Source organism: Silene latifolia, chromosome 3, assembly GCF_048544455.1.
Source record: "Silene latifolia isolate original U9 population chromosome 3, ASM4854445v1, whole genome shotgun sequence".
NCBI classification, from domain to species: domain Eukaryota; kingdom Viridiplantae; phylum Streptophyta; class Magnoliopsida; order Caryophyllales; family Caryophyllaceae; genus Silene; species Silene latifolia.
In genome coordinates, this window is record NC_133528.1 from 102,521,456 (window position 1) to 102,542,347 (window position 20,892).

A 20,892-nucleotide genomic window follows, 5' to 3' on the forward strand; every position below is an offset into this window, starting at 1 on the left:
GGTTGAGAACATAGTATCATGGTTGGATGCGAGTACGAATTGGGATAACATATAGAGTTTTGGAGAAGGAGCATTAAAGGTGTTATATTGAGCTATGAAAGTTTGAGGAGGTTTTATATTGATGGTACAAGATATTTGTTTGTTCTATCTGGGGTTAATGATGTTTCATTTAAGAGTACGAGGGTTTAATTAAAAGACATAGATTCATACAGTCTTGTTGTGGTTTTGTGATGTTGAGATGATATTCATGGATAGTAAAATGTAACTACAAATTGAGGCTATAAGCTTGGTCGTTATATGAGCACAGATGATAAGATTTGTACGGCTACATAATTTTAAGAGCGATGATATAATTGTGTTATCGGTGGATAAGTGTGTTGTGGTACAATAGGTACTAGCTTAATATATGGTGTATGATTATTGGTGCATAGTAATGTTGTGATCCTGAGTGTTCAAAGGAAATGATTGGGTCTTGCGAGTGCGACTGATGATGTTGGTGTAAGATTGAGGTTGGATAGGATTTTGACAGTTTAGTCAGAGTTTGAGGTTTGAGATTGATGACTTTGAATACTAAGTATATATCGAGAATCATCGAGATTTATTTAAGCCTTTTGAGCTTAAGAGTTGTGTTTGGTATTAAGCACTACTTGTCTTGAGGATATTAGAGTAGGAGTGATTCTAATGGCACTCGTGATTGAAAGAGTTTTCTCATTCGAAAGATGTTCTTTGTTTAGAGATTTATCTGGTTGTTTCAGGTTTCGGTCAATGCCAGATCTTGGGGTGAATAGTAAACTAGAATTGGAGTATTTGTTAAAGGTTATGTTGATTTGGAGTAAGAGTAATGAGTTCACAATTTTTGTGAGGGGATATATATTGTTTAATGATGGTTAATGGTAATTGGATGAGTGTTTGAAATATGAGGACTAGATGTTGGCTTAATGATCTTTATGGACTTAGATGGTTTGAGTTTGATGTAACTAATGGGATTTTAGAGTGTGTAAAGATGATATTAACATTGAGGATTTAGGATCTTTTCTTTGGTTTGAGTTGGATATGGATCAGAGTGCGCAGCGGTTAGGTTTCCGAGATGACTTTTATTGATGATCACTTGTAATTCTTACCTTCTTTTGATCTTATCTTTGAATTTCAAGTTTCGAGGATGAAACTTCTTTTTAGGGGGTTGGATTGTAACACCCCGTATTTTAAAATAATATTATTATAAAAGTATTTTATTAAATTAATTATTTTGAAGTGTATGGATATATTTTCCGTTCTATATTTTATTATTTCTCATTTTAATCTACTTTTGATTAGGTTGAAATGTCCGTGCACGATTTTTTTTTGGTAGAATGTGAGCTTTTGTATTATAATAAACATGGTTACACCATAATCATTCTACATGAATCCATCTCAATCTAGGCTAAGTACAAAATGAACATATAATATTAATTTTACTTAGCCAACTACAATCACTTGGGATAGTACAATTACTTAATTTTTCTACGAGTCTTCCATGCACTTGATGTTGAATCCTTTGAGTCAGTTTCTCAGGCCTGCAGATAGCAAATTCCAGGCTAGCAGAATTCCTTTCCATCCAGATAGCATACCAAGCAGCCATCTTGACTACCCTGCAAACTCTCTTTTGCAGCTTAGAATAGGAAGTAGAATGGCCAGTAAGCTTCAGCTGCAACAAAAGTTCTAATCCTGCAATAATTTTTGAGGAATACACACAATCCCAAAAAAGATGATCATGTGTCTCCTCCCCCGTCTCACAAAGAACACAACTAGCAGTAGTACTCAGGCCCAGCTTACACAGTTTTGATCTTGTATTCAGAGCATTTCTATGAATAAGCCAGCCAATAAAAGCCTGCTTGGGAATAACCCAAGAATCCCAAACATCATGATACCATAGGACATGTGGGTGTGGAGCCTGTAGCCAATGGTATCCAGCACTAATAGAGTACTCACCAGTAGAAGCAGACCAGCAATTACCCTGATAACCTCCAGCTAAACGATCCTTAACCCTGCACATCCGTGCGCGATTTTATTATTTTAATTTAATAACTACTTTTCTATGATACGGTCTCCTTGCGTTTTAATATGGTCCAATCCGATTTATAATCAGATAATCCATTGTATGAGCTAAAGGACCCACAACCCATTAGTTAATCCCTTTATAAATAGATTTAACCTAGCAAGCAACTAGGTCAACCTATTTGTTTTTCACGTGAAACCAGCCGCACGGCCTCCTCCACTTTGCCTCTCTTTTGTTCTCTTTTCTCCATTTGACTCCATTGTTGAATATCTTTCCTTCTCTCAAACTCATACACAAATTATATTTCCATAATCCTTGCTTTTATCCTTACAACATATTTATCTCCAAATAATTTTATGGAGATTATTTGTATGGACCTTTAGACCTACGTTTTGGGTCTCTTATTTTAATGGGTGAAGAAGAAGAATAGCCTTTCATGGCGTTTTCAAGGGTTACGGTCTGTGCTTTTATTTTGTGTCGCTTTTCGGGATGTTTACACGTGTTGGAGGCAAGGATTTGATGGTCGTGTCTTTCATGAAGGTTTTCATTAATTCGCATCGTTAATTGCTAATAAGGTAACTAAGTGTTTCTCTTTTAATTGTGTTTATGCCAATTGATGTAATTAATGTGATTTAATGATTGATTTGTGTGATTGATGCATGTTTGATTGTTTATTGTCATGATTAATTATGTTTTCGCATGTTTGTATATGATTTAATGTTTTAATTATATATCGTGTGTTGTTTACATGTTTATTATGGGTGTCGTGAGCGTAATTAGGGTTTACGAATAAACTCTAATGGCGGCATGATAGGCGGCCAAGAGTTCTCTCCAAAGTTATAGCTGAAGCTAGTATAACCTTGATGATGATTCAAGTGTTATGGCTGAAGTTAGTACAACTTTGGGTTGTTGCTCTAGTTATGGCTGTTTGAGTTATAACCTTGGAAATATGAATTCAATGTTATAGATGAATCTACTATAACATTGAAGTGCGAGTCAAGGTTACAGCTGTAACTAATGTAACCCTGGGATTATGGCTCAAGGTTATGGTTGACGCTAGTATAACTTTGAGTTTTATGTCAAGGTTATGGTTGAGGTTACTATAACTTCAAAGGTATTTGTTGAAGTTATAGTCGAGGTTAGTATAACCTCACATCTAAAGTTCATGTTATGACTATGGTTACTATAACCTTGGTTGGCTGTACTTGTTTCACATATTATCTTGTGTTCGACTATAATATAATGTTGTGATTGCATGTTACATTGGTTACTCTTATTCATATAATCGTAGGATGATCCGCTATATTATTCTATGATTTGATTGTGAGGTTATTCACATCTATGTATGGTCAGTTATACTGTGCATTGTTTATGGGCTAGTTGTATAGATGACGTGAGGTATCAGTTACATACCGATCGGAATGAGCAAACGCTACCCCTTGTGGGACTTGCCGTTGGTCTATGTTTGGGATTGGCTAGAGGCAGTTGTTATACGCTCTAGTCCCCGTGTGTCGTTCGGTGTACAGTTATTGCACCGAAAGTCTGGCCAGGTCTTAGGCATATAGGCAGTTGATATACGCTATACATAGTACCGTGGATGCAGTTGTTATACGATCCACACCGATGGAGGCAGTTGTTATACGCTCCGTCCGTTCAGAGGCAGTTGTTATACGCTCTAACGACGTTCGTTCTATACACTATGCTTGGGTAAGTGGAGGCAGTTGTTATACGCTCCGTGGTTGGTTATTTGGTTCTTTCGTTATTGATTTTGTATGGTTAAGCAATGTTGTTACGTTGTGTTTATATCATCGTATATCGTTGATTTATGATAAGTTAGTGTCGAGTTTTCATGAGTATAGATGATCTCACATGTTTACTAGTTTTGCATTTCAATTGTTAATAATTGTTGGTTATATTCAATTGTTGTAAACATGACTGGGAGAGCATCTAGTTACTCCCGACTGGTTGTCGACCCCCCATTCTCAGGTTGTTCAGATGTGGCTGACTGGTTAATGCTTGCTTGGGGAATGTGCGAAGTGAGCTTAATAATAAATAGGAGTTTGCTTTTAAGTTTTAAGAACCTTTGAATGATGTATTAGCATGGTTTTGGATTTAGTATCGATCCGGATTGGTCAGGTGTTTCCGTCACCTTGACCCTTTTATCAGTATCGTACTCTGATATTTACTTGATTTTACGTTTTTCCTTTGTTTTATAATCCGGGTTGTTACAAAGTCATTTCTAGAAGAGTGGACATTAGTGGCCATGAACTTGATGCCTCAAATGAGGAGTGTAATGTGGTTAAATCTAAAGAAATTCCCGTCAAACTTGATGACCACGGGAGTTTCTCAATTCCATGTACCGTTGGTGACCACAAACTGGATAGTGCTTTATGTGACTTAGGGGCAAGTGTGAGTGTCATACCACTTGCCCTTGTGAAGAGGTTGAATATTTCATGCTTAGCCCGCACTTCTATTACAATCAAACTTGCCGACGGGACAATCAAATCTCCAATTGGGATTCTCAAGGATATCATGGTACAAATTGGTAAGCTTTCAATTCCTACCGATTTTGTTGTGTTGGACATCCCTATGGGAAGACGCTCTCGTATCATTCTTGGTAGGCCATTATTGGCCACGGGAGGAGCTACCATAGATGTCAAAGAAGGACTATTGTCATTCAAGGTCGGGGAGGAAAAAGTTGAATTCAAGCTACCACATGCTTCAAAGAAAACCGTGATTCAAAACATGTTTGTCGTGGAAACATTAGAACTCCATGAGAATGAAGATGAGAACATGGACCCTTTGATTGATCATGAGCCGATATTTGATGATGAGTCCCCGGCTAAGTTCCTTGAAAAAGAAGTGAATGCTAGAGATAAGTGCGGGGAAGGGCAAGACTTGGGAAACCGAGTTCGATTCTAGCACCAATGCCCCTCCAAAATCAAAACCGAGAATTGAAAAGAAGAAACCAAAAAGATGGAGGAAGAGATCGAAAGGAAATAGGGTATGTGACCCTAGTGTCGACAAAGAGACTAAGGAAAAGCTTGAAGAAGAAATGAACCGAAAATGGTAAGAAGTTCAAGATGCCATCAGTAAATTGCATGATTTGATGATGAAGATCAAGGGTTCGTGTGTTGTCGATTCTTGTGTTGAAGGTGGAAGGTTGGTGAGATCTCAGGATATTGTCCCGGTTGAATGAAGTCTTTGAATGATGAGGTTTGGTGGAGTTACTTAAGAACCACCGCAATGTATATATTCTCTTTCTCTTTAATTAAGTTTTTACCGTATTTTGCATTTAGTGACATGATTCGAAGAGGAGCTAATCTAAATTAGCTCTCTTTGCATTCATATAGTATAGCTTGCACCGTATTTCAATATTGCATATAGATTAGATCATGCATTGCATACTTATTTGAAAATCACTAAAAATTTGAAAAATCAAAAATCAACAAAAACATGTATTTTATTTCCGAATTTCCTCCACACATTTATTTCCATTGGAAATATGTAAATAAATAAGTGTGGGGAGGTTCCATCATTTAAAAATACAAAAACATGTTATTTATTTTAAAATATTCAAAAACATCCAAAAACATGTTCTTTAATCTCGAAAAAAATTCAAAAACCACCAAAAATATGTCGTTTATTTTTCCTATTCTCTCCCTATACTTTGTTCCATTGAGGACAATGTAAATTTCAAGTGTGGGGAGGGAAATATCGACTTTGTGAATATTGTTTATATTTGTACATATACATATATACTTGTAAATTTAAGAAAATTCAAGAAAATGCCTAAAAATCGAAAAAATTCAAAAAATTCCAAAAATATTGCATTGTATATATATATATATATATATATATATATATATATATATATATATATATATATATATATATATATATATATATATATATATATATATATATATATATATATATATGCTTGGCTAACCTTTGGCATATGCATTGACCATTTGAGGCAAAAAGGAGCTAGAAGACCGCTTGGTAAACTCGTTCTAATCTCCTACTCCCTTACCGTTCTTTCTTTATATATCTTGCATATTTGAAGGAGGATGGGAATTTTTGTGCCTTGGATGTTCCTTCTGGGAACTTTTGGATTGTTGTGTTGGTATGATGTGCTGCTAGGTTTAGTCAACGCGTTGCATGTTTACCTTATGATCATTTCTATTTCTCGCATGTATTTGTTTCACATGTATATATGTGTTGTATTTCCTTCTTGTTGCATTGAGTTTGTATATAAATTTTTGAACAAAATTTAGTCTAGGAAGGGAGTATGATTTCCCTATGATTAAACCGTCGTGGCCGTGTCTTTCCCCTTTTTGTAGCTTGCACCCATTGACCTCCTCATTTGGGTATTTGCTTGTAAATACCCGGGAAATGAGGCTAGACCGGAAAGTATTGACCACCATGTGAGACCAAGACCGTAGTCTAGGCCTAGATTTCGACATAACTACTCTCATGTGAGATTTAGAGCCTCCTTAGGACCGGTACATCCATGCCCGGTCTCCCTTAGGTGTGAGTAGGCTCCTTGCATGGCATGTCACATCACGACGCATAAGCATGGTGTCCTTTTCTTTTTAGACCATGAGATGTTCATTTGTGTGCATATTTTGAAACAATTAGTTGCATTCCATTCTTGAACCTCACATTGCCAAATAAGCCTAATCTTTCGACCCTTTAGACTAGGTCCGATTTTGCTAACCCCTTTTGAGCTTGAACCTCTCATTTGACACCTACAAAACTAGCTACATACCATAAACAACCTTCCCTTATCAAGAAAGTTGCTTACATGTTGTTAGTTGTATAAAAAAGGGTGTTTTGAACCTTAGTTGATGAGTGAGTTGGGATAATGGTTTTATTTGGTTGGTTTGAATAAAGAGGTTTTGAAAAAGGAAAAGAAAATAAAATAGAAAAGAAAAGTGTAAGGAAAAAGAAAAAAAATTCACTTATACTTTGCTTGATGAGAAAAAGCCAAGCAACACTCCTTTCATCATTGGAGTAGAAAAAGGCGTTGCAAAAATAAAGGGGCACTTGATGTTTTTCCTAAGTGAGTCGGGTTTGCACAATGTTTGCATAAATTCGGGAAACCAATTTTTGTTAGGGTGTAGACGTTACTCATTTTTTTGCAATAAAGTGGAAGAAATGGAATTTTGGCAACTTCTTGATGTGGACCTCCACATTTTTCCAAAATGGTGCTTGCACCAACCCCGTTTCGTCCCGTCACCTAGCCCCGTTACAACCCTTATTTCTCTTTATGCATATTTTCCTTTTCTGCATCTCATGAATGGTCTTGTAGGAGAGGATTCCGTGTTATATTGCGGGCATGTGTCACGAGTCGAGTAGTTGAGTGATTTTGGTTAATTTTTTGCACAAAAATCACCCGTTCTGAAAACAAAATGAGAGACTAGTGAAAATCGTGAGGAAGTCGGTAGTCTAGGTCCCCTTAGTCATGGGTCAATTTGGTCAAATCTTGTGTGTGTCGTGTAAATCTTGAAGGTTAGGCTTTGCTTCCCTCTTTTCCACCTTTGAATTTGTTTCTTAGGCATTTGGTTGTCATATTGAGGTTGCTTGAGCCACCACTAGGGCATTGACACCCCACCAAGACTATGAGACGGTATCCCCCGACCAAAACCTTTAATTGTTCAAAGCAAAACCCTCCGCTTAGATGAGGAAATCGGTTGACTTTTTGATTGATGCATCTTATGATTGATTACGTGATTAAATTTTAGATGTGTCTAGATTTTCCGCAAGCCCCCACTTGCCTTGCATCGGAATACATACCTCATTGTGTTTCGGTGTGAGTTGAAGGGACGGAGAAGGCCCGCTAATTGCCTTTCATCGGATATTATTAGTTTATCTAGTCCTTTTATATTACGGGTCTTAGTTTAATTTAATGAGCTTACTCGAGGACGAGTAAGGTTTAAGTGTGGGGAGATTTGATAAGTAGCATTTTAGTCACATTTTACCCTTCATTTATATCTTATTCCAACTCGATTTTGTGTGCCTTAATCGTTAAATAGCTCATTTATTTACTAGTTTATAATAATTAGTCCTCGTAGTTATATTTAATAATTAGTCGATTTTATATAATATTAGTATTATTATTATTATTTTATTTATATTTATATAATGTGTAGGTGAGATGGAATAAACAAGGAGGATCAAGGAGTGAGACGATTAAATAAGCAAAGCGGGTCAAAGGTGAAACAAGCTAGGATTGTCGAAGTCAAAGGTGAGGCGGAATGACAAGGCGGAAATCCGAGCTAGAGACGAAAATCAAACAAAGAGACAAGAAGTCAAGATTGACTTCTGCCAATTAGTTGACCCGTCATCAACTCAGTTCCCTGCATCTCCTTAACTCTGTATCACCATTTCGATCCCAAACCATCACCACCACGACTCGCCTTCATCACCATCACTCACCTGCATCAAACCCGTCTTTAACCCATAACCAATCCTCCATTCACTACCATGAAACTCGTCCATCACACCACCAACATCACTTCGATTCCTCCGTCACCTACCACTCTTGCGCCACCAAAGACGCCGCCAGCAGCAGGGCCTCATCCACCGTGTGCTCACACCATCTGCTGCCCCTTTAATTCGACCAACCACCAACATCAATACACAACCGCAACAGCAAGCCAATTCAATACTCCATCCTCCGTCAATTCACAACAATCACCAATCATAGCCACCATTCAAACCCAGCAACCACCTTCATTTCACTCCACCACCGTGCCGCAACTCCTAGCAACAACCGACAGCAAGAACCATCATCAATCCAGTCACCAATCTCGCATACAAGACGCATCCCTAGCCAGCCCTGTGACACCCCCATACTCGAAGTGCCTTACCAGGACCACTTAAGGTATAAGAACGTCACCATCTCGGTTACCCGAGGCAATGATAATCAAATGACAATGAAGAAATGTAATTTAAATAACAATATAGTTTAAAGTGATTACATGATCAAAACCAAACTGTTAAACTGAAATACAAGGTTCTCAGACGGTCTACTGATAAAGCTGTCAAAATTGTAAAACATCGTCTAACACAGTGGAAGACTTCTAACTGCCACGTGATGACTCATCCCAGCTATCCCAAACGCGTCATATCATACCTGCTCAATAACTGCTCACCACCCCCGAATGGATCACCACAGTTTTTAAAACATTAAACAGGGTCAGTACTAATTACACAATCAAAGTCACACTGAAACAATCATACAAACAGCTCACACACAATCCCAGTCTCCATCTCCAATCACCTCATAACTGACTACACACTAAAGTGTGTAGCCCTTCCAGAGTACCCATCGCAACAGATACTCTTCGCCGCCAGTGGGGGACCGTAGCCGTTCCCACCTAAGCCCCGCTCATCTCCATCGAGCGATAAACCCATGTTCATTAATGTGCACATCCCTCCTGTGGCGGGTTCCACAAGAGGCGAATCAAGGGCGTGAAGCCACTCCCGCAAGTGACTCCACTCAGCCAGGGACGCACCCCGAAGAACACAGACAGATACAACAACAGTCAACGACAATAAACAACAACCGTCACAACACCAACAATTACCAATAACCAATTCCAGTACGATAATTACTCAATAACAATAACAATCACCACACAATCATGTAACTAATACTGAGTAGGGAAACCATACCTGGAATGCAACACAAACAACAGACGATCTAGCAGCTGTCTCAAAACCTTTCCTTTACGAACCCTCCTCCTATACACATAATCATACAATCACTATCACATCAACATAAACATAGAAAACCCCCAATCCCAAAATTAGGGTTTAAACAACCTTAACCAAATGCTATAAAAATGGTACGTAGGACTTACCCTTGACGCAAGGATCACAATGATACAAAGAACGATGAAATCCGACCTCTCTAACTCCGGGATTTGCCAATAATGCGAATAGGAAGAACAACGTAGTTTGCAATCTCTTTTGAGTGTAGTAGGTTTATAAAAAGTGTTTATGAAAGATGACGGCGTAATATAAATACTAATTCGCATTATTAACAAAACCCGTCAAGATATAACCCGTTAACCGACCTACTCGATCGAGTAACTAACATACTCGATCGAGTGCCACTTACTCGATCGAGTACCAAGGCTACTCGATCGAGTACCCTACAGGCAGAACACTGTTTCGTAAATCAAAACATGCTTACTCGACAGAGTAAGCCCCACTCGATAGAGTACCCAGAGACTCATAAAACCGTAGTATTACAGTCTTCCCTCCTTACAAAGAACTTCGTCCCTGAAGTTCAACCCATACTCAAAACAAACACACAAACTCGACCAAGACACAACAACATAGCTAAGAGCTCAAATGAAAACCCAATCTATAAAACATGAACTCTCAACACCAACTCCACCAACTACGTCTACCTCCACAACATGACTCACGATATCGTATCCACCACATTATAGCCTCTCTCGACACTAACTCCATACACTAGCAACTACCATCCACAAACGCTGCTAGCTCCGTTTCACTAACATATTATCCACCAGCAAATCCAAAACCAAGAAATCCATAAACATCAAACGGAATGTTACATTCTACCACCCTTAAAAGGAACTTCGTCCTCAAAGTTTACTCACACTCATAACATCATCATCCAACTGTCAACACTATTGAAATATTCTCCCATTCCTAAACATCGAACTACTACAAGCACAGTCATGACCTTTAATAAAATCAATCAAAACAAATATCCATTCTTTATGCTACACCAACACTCTACTTCCAATTATACTACCATATGCACAACCACCAAAATCTCTTTTATCGCATCCTACTCCTCTTAAGATAAATGTTACGTCCTCGTAACTCACTAATACTAAATCCTAGCCATTTCTTCTCATTATCCCCATCACCACCGCATGTCAAAGATAACCACCTATAATCTAAACACTCGCCATGCATATATCTAAGGCTCTCTTACTTAAACAATTCTCATACTTCAATTGTTCCCTATTACTGCCAAAACGACATAATCCTCTATACCTGCACCTATCTCCATACTCATAACTCACGATCCACAATTATTACAGGCACTCACACTGGATCCTCAAGTTCTTTTCTTTTATTACCGCAAAACTCATACATAACTTAACATGACACTAATTCCCAACACCCTACACTCACTGTCTCAACGAAAGATAATGAACCACCTGCAGCTTTCAAATCATTACCACACATGTTCTACGAATCACTTGTCATGACTATGTGCACCAATGCCTCATCTACAACAAGATCAACTGTACTGTAACAACTTCTGTCAACTATGTCCCATCAACAGAATATCACTATACTATGACAACAACAAAAACATATACAACTCGCTTTCATACCATATTCTACCCTCACTCCCAAGCTGAAACTAGAAAGAAACATCAACAAACAGAACAACAGTCTATATGTCTAACCGAAACTCACAAGGAACAACAGTAAATAAACAACAATCTATGTATAACTGGTATGTACTTTCAAAAACTCGTATCGTAATCATCCCGCCTACTCCACCACAACCGGTGACGGCATCGCAACACCGCCACCAACAGCCGCACCGTAGCACGAAAATACCCGCATCACAACACGAAGTACTGTGCCCGGATCACCACTCGAGGCACAACAACCGCATCGATAGACATCACAACCACATACAATTCCCACAAACATTGATTCAGTATAACTTTCCGGACAAGAAAACTTACTCAAAACTGCTTTACTAAATCACAACACAACATATTATGCGGAATAAACAGACAAGAATCTCATGAACATCATCCTTACAATTTCACGGAATACACATGTATTATAAATACACATACAATTATAACTAGCCATGCCAGATCAATCAAATTATTACCATTTTTTTTTTCAATTAGGTTACCGTACTCAACATATAGAAAATTCAGATAACAACTTTATAACTATCACACCATACTATTTCTTGTGAGGTCAAAACCTCACACAAACATTTATACACATCATAGACGCGTAATCACATCCAACTAGTCAATCCTGATTACGTAAGTTACCACCTGATAAAGGTTACCTCTTGCTTGAGCTTAACTCATATGCCCCTTATAACACATTCTTCCATTCACATAACCAGCACCTTCTGCCATACATAACCATACAACTAACACTCACTACCAGGAACCGCCTCCTAAGACTACGTCTTATACTTCCTCACAACCATACATATCAATCCGGTCTCTACAACATTAACCTCTTTAGATTGGCCATCTTTCCTATTTATCATCACCCTTAACCACTAGTGACAACACCTCCACACTACCACCGTTCATACATCAAACCTCTTACACTCATCTCTAAACATCACGGTTTCTTTCCTATCTTTGGTTATCATCCCAAATAACGAACATCAAATACATCAACAAAAATCACCTCAACTCTATTCTAATTCCATCCTTAATTGTATCGTCACCCGACTCACCACCAAGATCTCATATCGTGCAATTACCCAACTTTTACTTTACTTAATTCCTCGAAACTCATGATTATCATGTCGTTCTGGAACTCCTATATAACTGTTAACTCAAATCCTCATGATAGTATCATACATCTCGACGATTCCTTACTTTTATATCACATAACTCCGGTGAACATTTTCCTAGTTTTACTCCCCTCATTCTTTTCTTTTTACACTCGACAAACACAATTAACCATCCAACTCCTTATCACTTCTACCTAACTCTTTAGTGCTCCTATTACCTTCTCATTGCTCCAAAACTCACATCTCACTATTTCATATCGATATCATCTCACTCTTTCTTACCATAGATATTCTCTTATTATGCTATCACTCACCCTTGCCACTAATGCATCCATAGAATCAACGTTTACTTGTTCAAACAATTGCATCTCCCTTTTTACATCTCTAGAAATCAAAATTCATTTTATACCGTTAATTGCCCAAGGAAATTACACATTAGTTTCACCTCTTGATAATACAAATTCCCAAACTCACTCACTATCTGCAAATCCACGTCCCGACATGTCTCCTTTAAGTTCACAATATACCACTCTTCTCAATTCCTCTAAAATGACCTTTCACTACATATTTTCTTAACCCACACGATTTCCTAACCATCTCCCTCCATACTTCCTTACACATCTCAAGTTGCCACCATCCACACCCTTCCTTTTAATCTTTTCATTCTCGCGTTCCTTAGACTCCCGTCATCCCTTGTCCATATTTACTTACTTTACATTACTCAACACAAAATCATATCACTCATCTCTTCTCACAAAACCTGCTCCATGCCTTAATAAGCCTTACCAATCCTTCTTTTCTTTTCCACTGCCTATCACAACCGCATATCACTCATGTCCTCCCCACCGAACTCACACTCGCCACAAGTGCCACCCTTTACATCATAAGATTGGGTAACTTACGCATCAGGACCATTACATACGTAAAACAATGCATAACGAAGTAAAATAACACATTTGAATCAAACATAATATGCAACGAAGTCAAAAGATAAGCATATGACCCAAAACAGGGGTCACTAGATCGAGTATAGGCCACTCGATCGAGTGAGTGACTTACTCGATCGAGTGGGTGAAGGTCAGAAGCACGTAAAACAAATTACCAGGACTACTCGATCGAGTAAGGGATACTCGATCGAGTAACAAGAGGTGCAATCGATCGAGTGAGGGCCACTCGATTGAGTACCCCACGCATTTCTCAGCACTGTCCAATTTTCGTAAAACGGTCATAACTCACTCGTTTCTTGGTCGTTTTGGGCGTGTGACCTATCGTTAGAATCTTAAAAGAACAAGCTATCACCTCCAATTGGAATAACCTCAAAATCATTTATGAATCTCAATCTATAAAAGTTTAAAGACAACTTTGTTGAAATCAGACGACATAACTATTTGACTTTTACTTCCAAACAACTTAAACAACAACAAGGTAAGCAAAAACAACTCAATACTCATAAAGCCTCTATCCCTAACCACATGTTACTATCTTCAAAAGCCAAGCAACAAATAACTCAATCCACATATATCATTAAACTTACCAATCACATATTACCCGCATGTTTTTATTATATAACTTTACGTAAACAAAATCACAAATATATGACATCAAGTCCCCTATTCACATGTTACTAGCATAACAACATTATGAAATAACTTCCATTACATAACATGTGTAATCATAAATCATATTATCATGCAAGAATTATTCATCTTTTTCCACTAAGTATTCATGCTCTTACTCAAACTTTCGGCTGTATAAACTCGTACAACACTACCAACAACATATATGTATATACATAACTCTATGTATAACTCAAACCAAACAAACTTCCTTTTCATATTTCTATAATGCCATATTGTAAAACAACTTATCATGCTTTCAATCAATAATGTATAAAATCACTTTATTATCATCTTTCTCTACACATTCCCCGTTCTCCACATACATACATCCACCGATTCATACCACACTTTGCTACAAAGATGCACAATTCACAAGATAAATACATAGCGATCCCGACTCATATCCCATGGTGACCGGTTCAAAATTGTAGGGCAAGTTTGCGACTTTAGGACGTCTCCCAAGCCTTTGTATTAGCTCCTACAACTTCTACCCCGGGTTTATTTTAATTGACTCCCTATGTTCATTAGATTCATTGGTTACAGGTTTGAGGATTGTCGCTCTGATACCACTTTGTGACACCCCCATACTCCAAGTGCCTTACCAGGACCACTTAAGGTATAAGAACGTCACCATCTCGGTTACCCGAGGCAATGATAATCAAATGACAATAAAGAAACGTAATTTAAATAACAATATAGTTTAAAGTGATTACATGATCAAAACCAAACTGTTAAACTGAAATACAAGGTTCTCAGACGGTCTACTGATAAAACTGTCAAAACTGTAAAACATCGTCTGACACAGCGGAAGAATTCTAACTGCCACGTGATGACTCATCCCAGCTATCCCAAACGCGTCATATCATACCTGATGAATAACTGCTCACCACCCCCGAATGGATCACCATAGTTTTTAAAACATTAAACAGGGTCAGTACTAATTACACAATCAAAGTCACACTGAAACAATCATACAAACAGCTCATATACAATCCCAGTCTCCATCTCCAATCACCTCATAACTGACTACACACTAAAGTGTGTAGCCCTGCCAGAGTACCCATCGCAACAGATACTCTTCGCCGCCAGTGGGGGACCGCAGCCGTTCCCACCTAAGCCCCGCTCATCTCCATCGAGCGATAAACCTATGTTCATTAATGTGCACATCCCTCCTGTGGCGGGTTCTACTGGAGGAAAATCAAGGGCATAAAGCCACTCCCGCAAGTGACTCCACTCAGCCAGGGACGCACCCCGAAGATCACAGACAGATACAACAACAGTCAACGACAATAAACAACAACCGTCACAACACCAACAATTACCAACAACCAATTCCAGTACGATAATTACTCAATAACAATAACAATCACCACACAATCATGTAACTAATACTGAGTAGGGAAACCCTATCTGGAATGCAACACAAACAGCAGACGATCTAGCAGCTGTCTCAAAACCTTTCCACTACGAACCCTCCTCCTATACACATAATCATACAATCACTACCACATCAACATAAACATAGAGAACCCCCAATCCCAAAATTAGGGTTTAAACAACCTTAACCAAATGCTATAAAAATGGTACGTAGGACTTACCCTTGATGCAAGGATCACAATGATACAAAGAACGATAAAATCCGACCTCTCTAGCTCCGGGATTTGCCAATAATGCGAATAGGAAGAACAACGTAGTTTGCAATCTCTTTTGAGTGTATTAGGTTTATAAAAAGTGTTTATGAAAGATGACGGTGTAATATAAATACTAATTCACATTATTAACAAAACCCGTCGAGATATAACCCGTTAACCGACCTACTCGATCGAGTAACTAACATACTCCATCGAGTGCCACTTACTCGATCGAGTACCAAGGCTACTCGATCGAGTACCCTACAGGCAGAACACTGTTTCGTAAATCAAAACATGCTTACTCGACAGAGTAAGCCCCACTTTTATAGAGTACCCAGAGACTCATAAAACCGTAGTATTACAAGCCCACCGGCTGCCTCCTCACCGGCTCCCAACCCACAACAAATCTCAAGATGGTCCTCCGCCGGTCAACCGTCTGCCGATTCCCTCACCGGCTCAAAATATAATTAATTCAACCTCCATTTTACAGGAGATCCCCAGCCGGTCACACACCGACGGCCGGTGAGCCGACTGGGACCCCCTTTTGCGGTTTCGTAGATCTCGTATTCCCTTTCCCCTTTTGATTTTGTGTTGGTACCGTGTCTTTAGTTGGTGTATTAGGAGAGTTTTTTTTAGATTATTATAAAAATTATTATTATTATTATTATTATTCTTATTAGACTATTAGTATAAAAGACACACCTTTCATTACTAGACCACACACTACATCATTAAAATTAGAAATTAGACTAGTTAGCTTATTTTCCTCTCAACATTTGTATAACCCTAATATTTCTCTTATCTCAATATTTCTTCAATTAAATTTATAATCTTTACTTAATATTAGTGTAATTGTTCTCTAGTTTATCCAAGTTCATCTCTTCTCAATAGTTTACAATTAGTCATTTAGGTTGTATCTGGGAGACAAGAAGAAATTCATCTTGCATTATTATCCAAGCTTGCTACTTTCCTCTTTGTTGGTATTAATTCTCATCTATTTTTTACATTACTTTCATTAATTTACATTTCTTATGTTGTTTAATTATTATTTACCCAAAGTATTAAACTTTACCATGTTCATCATGTTTGGTTGTGTTTTGTTCCATCTTATTGTTGGTTTTTCATTGCTAAACATGTGTGAGTAGTTCTCATCTAGGGCTTAGGGGGATCTCGGGTCTATAATGGGTATGATTTTGGGTTAGAATTATGAGGATTTGGGTGTTTTAATGGTTGCCACTTTCTTGTACATGAAGTGTTTGTAGAATTGCTCCTATGAAAGTTTGAGTATTTTCTCACATGTTTAGTTATCTTGGTGTCTATAATAGTGGATGAACAATCTTGATGTGTAGACTATTGGATGATCCTTGTGTATGTGTGTGACGAGTTTTAGTTAATCATATGAAAGTTGGTTAATGAATTATAGGTGTCCTAAGATATTAGGTATAATTCCTTGACTATTTGTCACCCATTTCCCGTATTTACCTTGTTTCATGCCCAATGACCCAAGTGAACCCGAAATTTCTAGTGTTTCTCATATTGATCAATTATAATTTCATTTAGTTTAATTTGATATTTCATTTGCATCTTAGTTTACAATTAATCAACCTCCTACATTTGTTTGGCTAAACTAAAGACTTAAACAAACCAAGTATCTAACCCCCGTCATCTTTGTGTTCGACCCCGATTAAATACTACTTTTTAATTGGGTTTTATAAATTTTTTTTGGTACCAGAAGTGATGGCAAAAACCGGTCATCAAGAACCTACCAAACGGTACTCCTACACCACCACATTTAACCGGTAATTTCATTGCCAAATCCTCATGCATACAATTAGTTGAGAGAAGTCAATTTGGAGGGATGCCTAGTGAGGATCCTCATTTACATATGGAGACTTTTTGCGACTATTGTGATGCAATTTCTCAAACTGGAGTTAATCAAGACCAAATCCGATGGGTATTATTTCCTTTTTCCTTGATCGGTACCGCAAAGCAATGGTTGAAGAGCCTAGACAAGGCTATCCTTGGTATTGATTCATGGAAGAAGTTAGCACTTGTCTTCTACAAGAAATTATATCCTCCGGAGAAGACTAATATGTTGAGAGCCCAAATCACCGGGTTCAAGCAAAGGGATGAGGAATCATTATATGAAGCATGGGAGAGATTTAAGGACACTTGTCGTTCTTGTCCACACTATGGACTTAGTGAGTGGTTCCTTATTCAACAATTTTGGAACGACTTATATGAAGACTCACGTAATGTGCTTAATAAGGCATCCAATGGGAGGTTTACCGAAGTTGATGACAACCAAACATGGGCCAAAATCGAAGAGATGGCGGTTTATAATTCCCAATATCGTAGGCCTCGAAAGGCCACTAGAGGAGGAAAGCATGAGGTAGATTTCATCATACAATTGGGTGCTCAACTAAGTGCTCATATCGACACCATCAACTTGAAGTTTGAGAAGGCCATGGATAAGCTTGATGAAGCTCCCAAATCACCCAAACAATATGTCAATGCTATGATGGCATCATCCTAAATCCCAAATGGAGTATATGAAAGTTGTGGAACCTTGGGACATGATCAAAACGAATGTAGGGGAAAAAGTGAATGCTTTCCAAGCATACAAGAATGGCACCCCTTATTCCAACTACTATAATGAGAATAACAAATTCCATCCAAATCTCTCATACAAAAGCAAAAATGTTCAAAATCCTCAACCAACATACACCCCACCTCCAGTGAGAAATCCAACACAAAGACCCTTTTTCAACCAAAGCCAAGGATATCAAAATCAACCTTCCTACAACCAATCCAATGACCAAAGCTTTGATGTTCAAAAAGCGGTCCTCCAAATGCAAAAGAACCAACAAGAATTCTTCAACGAAATGCATAAAGATAGCCAAGCTAATGAAACCACCATCAACAACATACTTGCCCACACCAAAATGTTAGAGACTCAAATGACTCAACTAGCATCTTCTAGCTCCTAAAGACAAAAGGGGCAATTACATCCTCAAGGTAACCTACCAAGACATGAAACGGTTAGTGCCATCCATTTGAGGAGTGGTACAAGATATGAGGGGCCAAAGAGGCCAATTGATGAAGATATTGTGGATGATAGTAGCAAGCAAGGAGTTGTGGAGAACTCTAAGGTAGGAGCCTACTACCAATGAAATTTCAAAGAAGAGAAATGAAGAAAAGGCTAAGAATGTTGATAAGAGCCTATTGTGATTAGACTTCCATTCCCAAGTCACCTAGCTAAGCCTAAGCTTGATGAGCAACTTGGAAAGTTCATGGAAATCGTGAAGAACTTAGAAGTCTCAATCCCATTCACGGAATTGATCAATCATGTTCCGGCTTATGCAAAGTACATGAAGGATATTATTACCAAGAAGAAATCCATCTGAAAGTTAGAAAATATTGCCTTTACCAAAGTGAGTAGTGCTATTCTTCAAGGGAATTCCCCTCCAAAGCTCAAAGATCCAGGAAGTTTTTCTATCCCATGTACCATTGGCGACACTACAATCAACAAGGCATTGTGTGATCTTGGAGCAAGTGTAAGTGTCATGCCATACTCGGTATGTGAAAGACTAGGAGTGGGAGAGCTCAAAAACACCAACATTACTCTTCAAATGGCGGTCGATCAACAAAGATACTTCTAGGGGTATGGGTGGATGTGCCCATGAGAATCGGCAAATTCTTCATCCCGGTAGACTTTGTCATTGTAGACATGGAGGAAGATTCCAACATTCATATCATCTTAGGAAGACCTTTCTTGCATACCGCGGGAGCGGTAATCGATGTGAAACATGGAGAGCTCACACTTGAAGTAGGGGATGAGACAATTACTTTCAATCTTGACAAAACCATGAGAGCTCCCTGATTACATGAGCCATGCTTCATGGTCGATCACTATAGCCAAGAAAGTGATAGGATGAAGTTAGAATCTCTATGCAAAGATCAAGCAAAGGGTAACGAAACATCACCCATATGAAAGAAGAAAGTAGATGACATTCAAGTAGCTCTATTCGGAGTGCATGGAATTTTCAACAACAATGAGAGCTTGAATAGCTCACCCATCATCATAGGTAAGGAACAAGGCCTCATTTGCCATGATAATAAGGAAGAAGAGTTGCTCTTGCCAACTCATGACATCATTGGGGAACAAGCAAGTGAAGTTTGTGGTCTATGGGACGATGAATTTGAAGGATTGGTCAATCCTTACATTGAGAATGCTATGACTCTAGATCAAGGCTTTGTAGATCCTTGTCATCACTTTGAATCGAACTACAACAATGAAGAGACCGATGCACAAAAGTCCATGCAAGACCTTTACTATGAGAATGAACAAACCTTTGACTACTTCTACAAGGTGTTGAGCAACATCAACAACACCTTGGCTTTGCCTCGTTGAGATATCTCATCAAATAAAGGAGAGTTTGGTGGAGTCCTCCCTACACCACCATTTTTAAATATTCTAACCCCTTAACTAGCATTTTATTTCCTTTATTGCATTTTTTGTCATTTTTGCATTTTATTTTCATGCTTTGTTATAAGATTTTTGACATGAGAGCACGTGAGGGAGGGATTTTAATGTGTTTTAATATGTAGTGTTTGATCAAGTGTTGGGATAACACATGCCTAGGCTAACCAAGCCTTTGTAATGCGATCCCATAACAATTGACAAGAAAAGGAAGAAGGAATGACACGGGAAGAGGATGCCCACGAGCAGATATTAGCTCGTGGGAGCTGAGAGCAAGATGAGCGTTTCCAACCTCAGGACGCCCGTCCTGGCTTTGGGTCGTGGGAGCTGGGAAACTTCAAGTTTTAGGAGAATTTCCTGTAAAAGAATCTGCCCGAGCTGACTTCAGGACGCGGGTCCTCCAACCTCAGGACGCCCGTCCTATCCTCGAGCCGTGGGTCTTAGGAGTCTACAAATCTTTGAGATTTTCCTGTAAGAAAATCCGCCCATCCCAAAAGTAAACCAAGCGTCTCATCCCAGAATCCGCTCGAGTCGACATGAAGACGATCGTCCTA

General features: G+C 38.5%; 1 protein-coding gene and 1 non-coding gene across 2 annotated transcripts; both read right to left on the reverse strand.

Moving 5' to 3' along the window:
- Positions 1-1,420: 1,420 nt before the first annotated feature.
- On the reverse strand, positions 1,421-2,032 carry LOC141649404 (uncharacterized). The gene has a single exon (XM_074458095.1). It carries the CDS (start codon positions 2,030-2,032, stop codon positions 1,421-1,423), a length of 612 nt encoding a protein of 203 aa, XP_074314196.1.
- Positions 2,033-17,947: 15,915 nt separating this feature from the next.
- LOC141650277 (small nucleolar RNA R71) lies at positions 17,948-18,054 on the reverse strand. Its single transcript, XR_012546319.1, has one exon. It is a non-coding gene; the product is annotated as a small nucleolar RNA R71 (small nucleolar RNA).
- Positions 18,055-20,892: the final 2,838 nt, after the last annotated feature.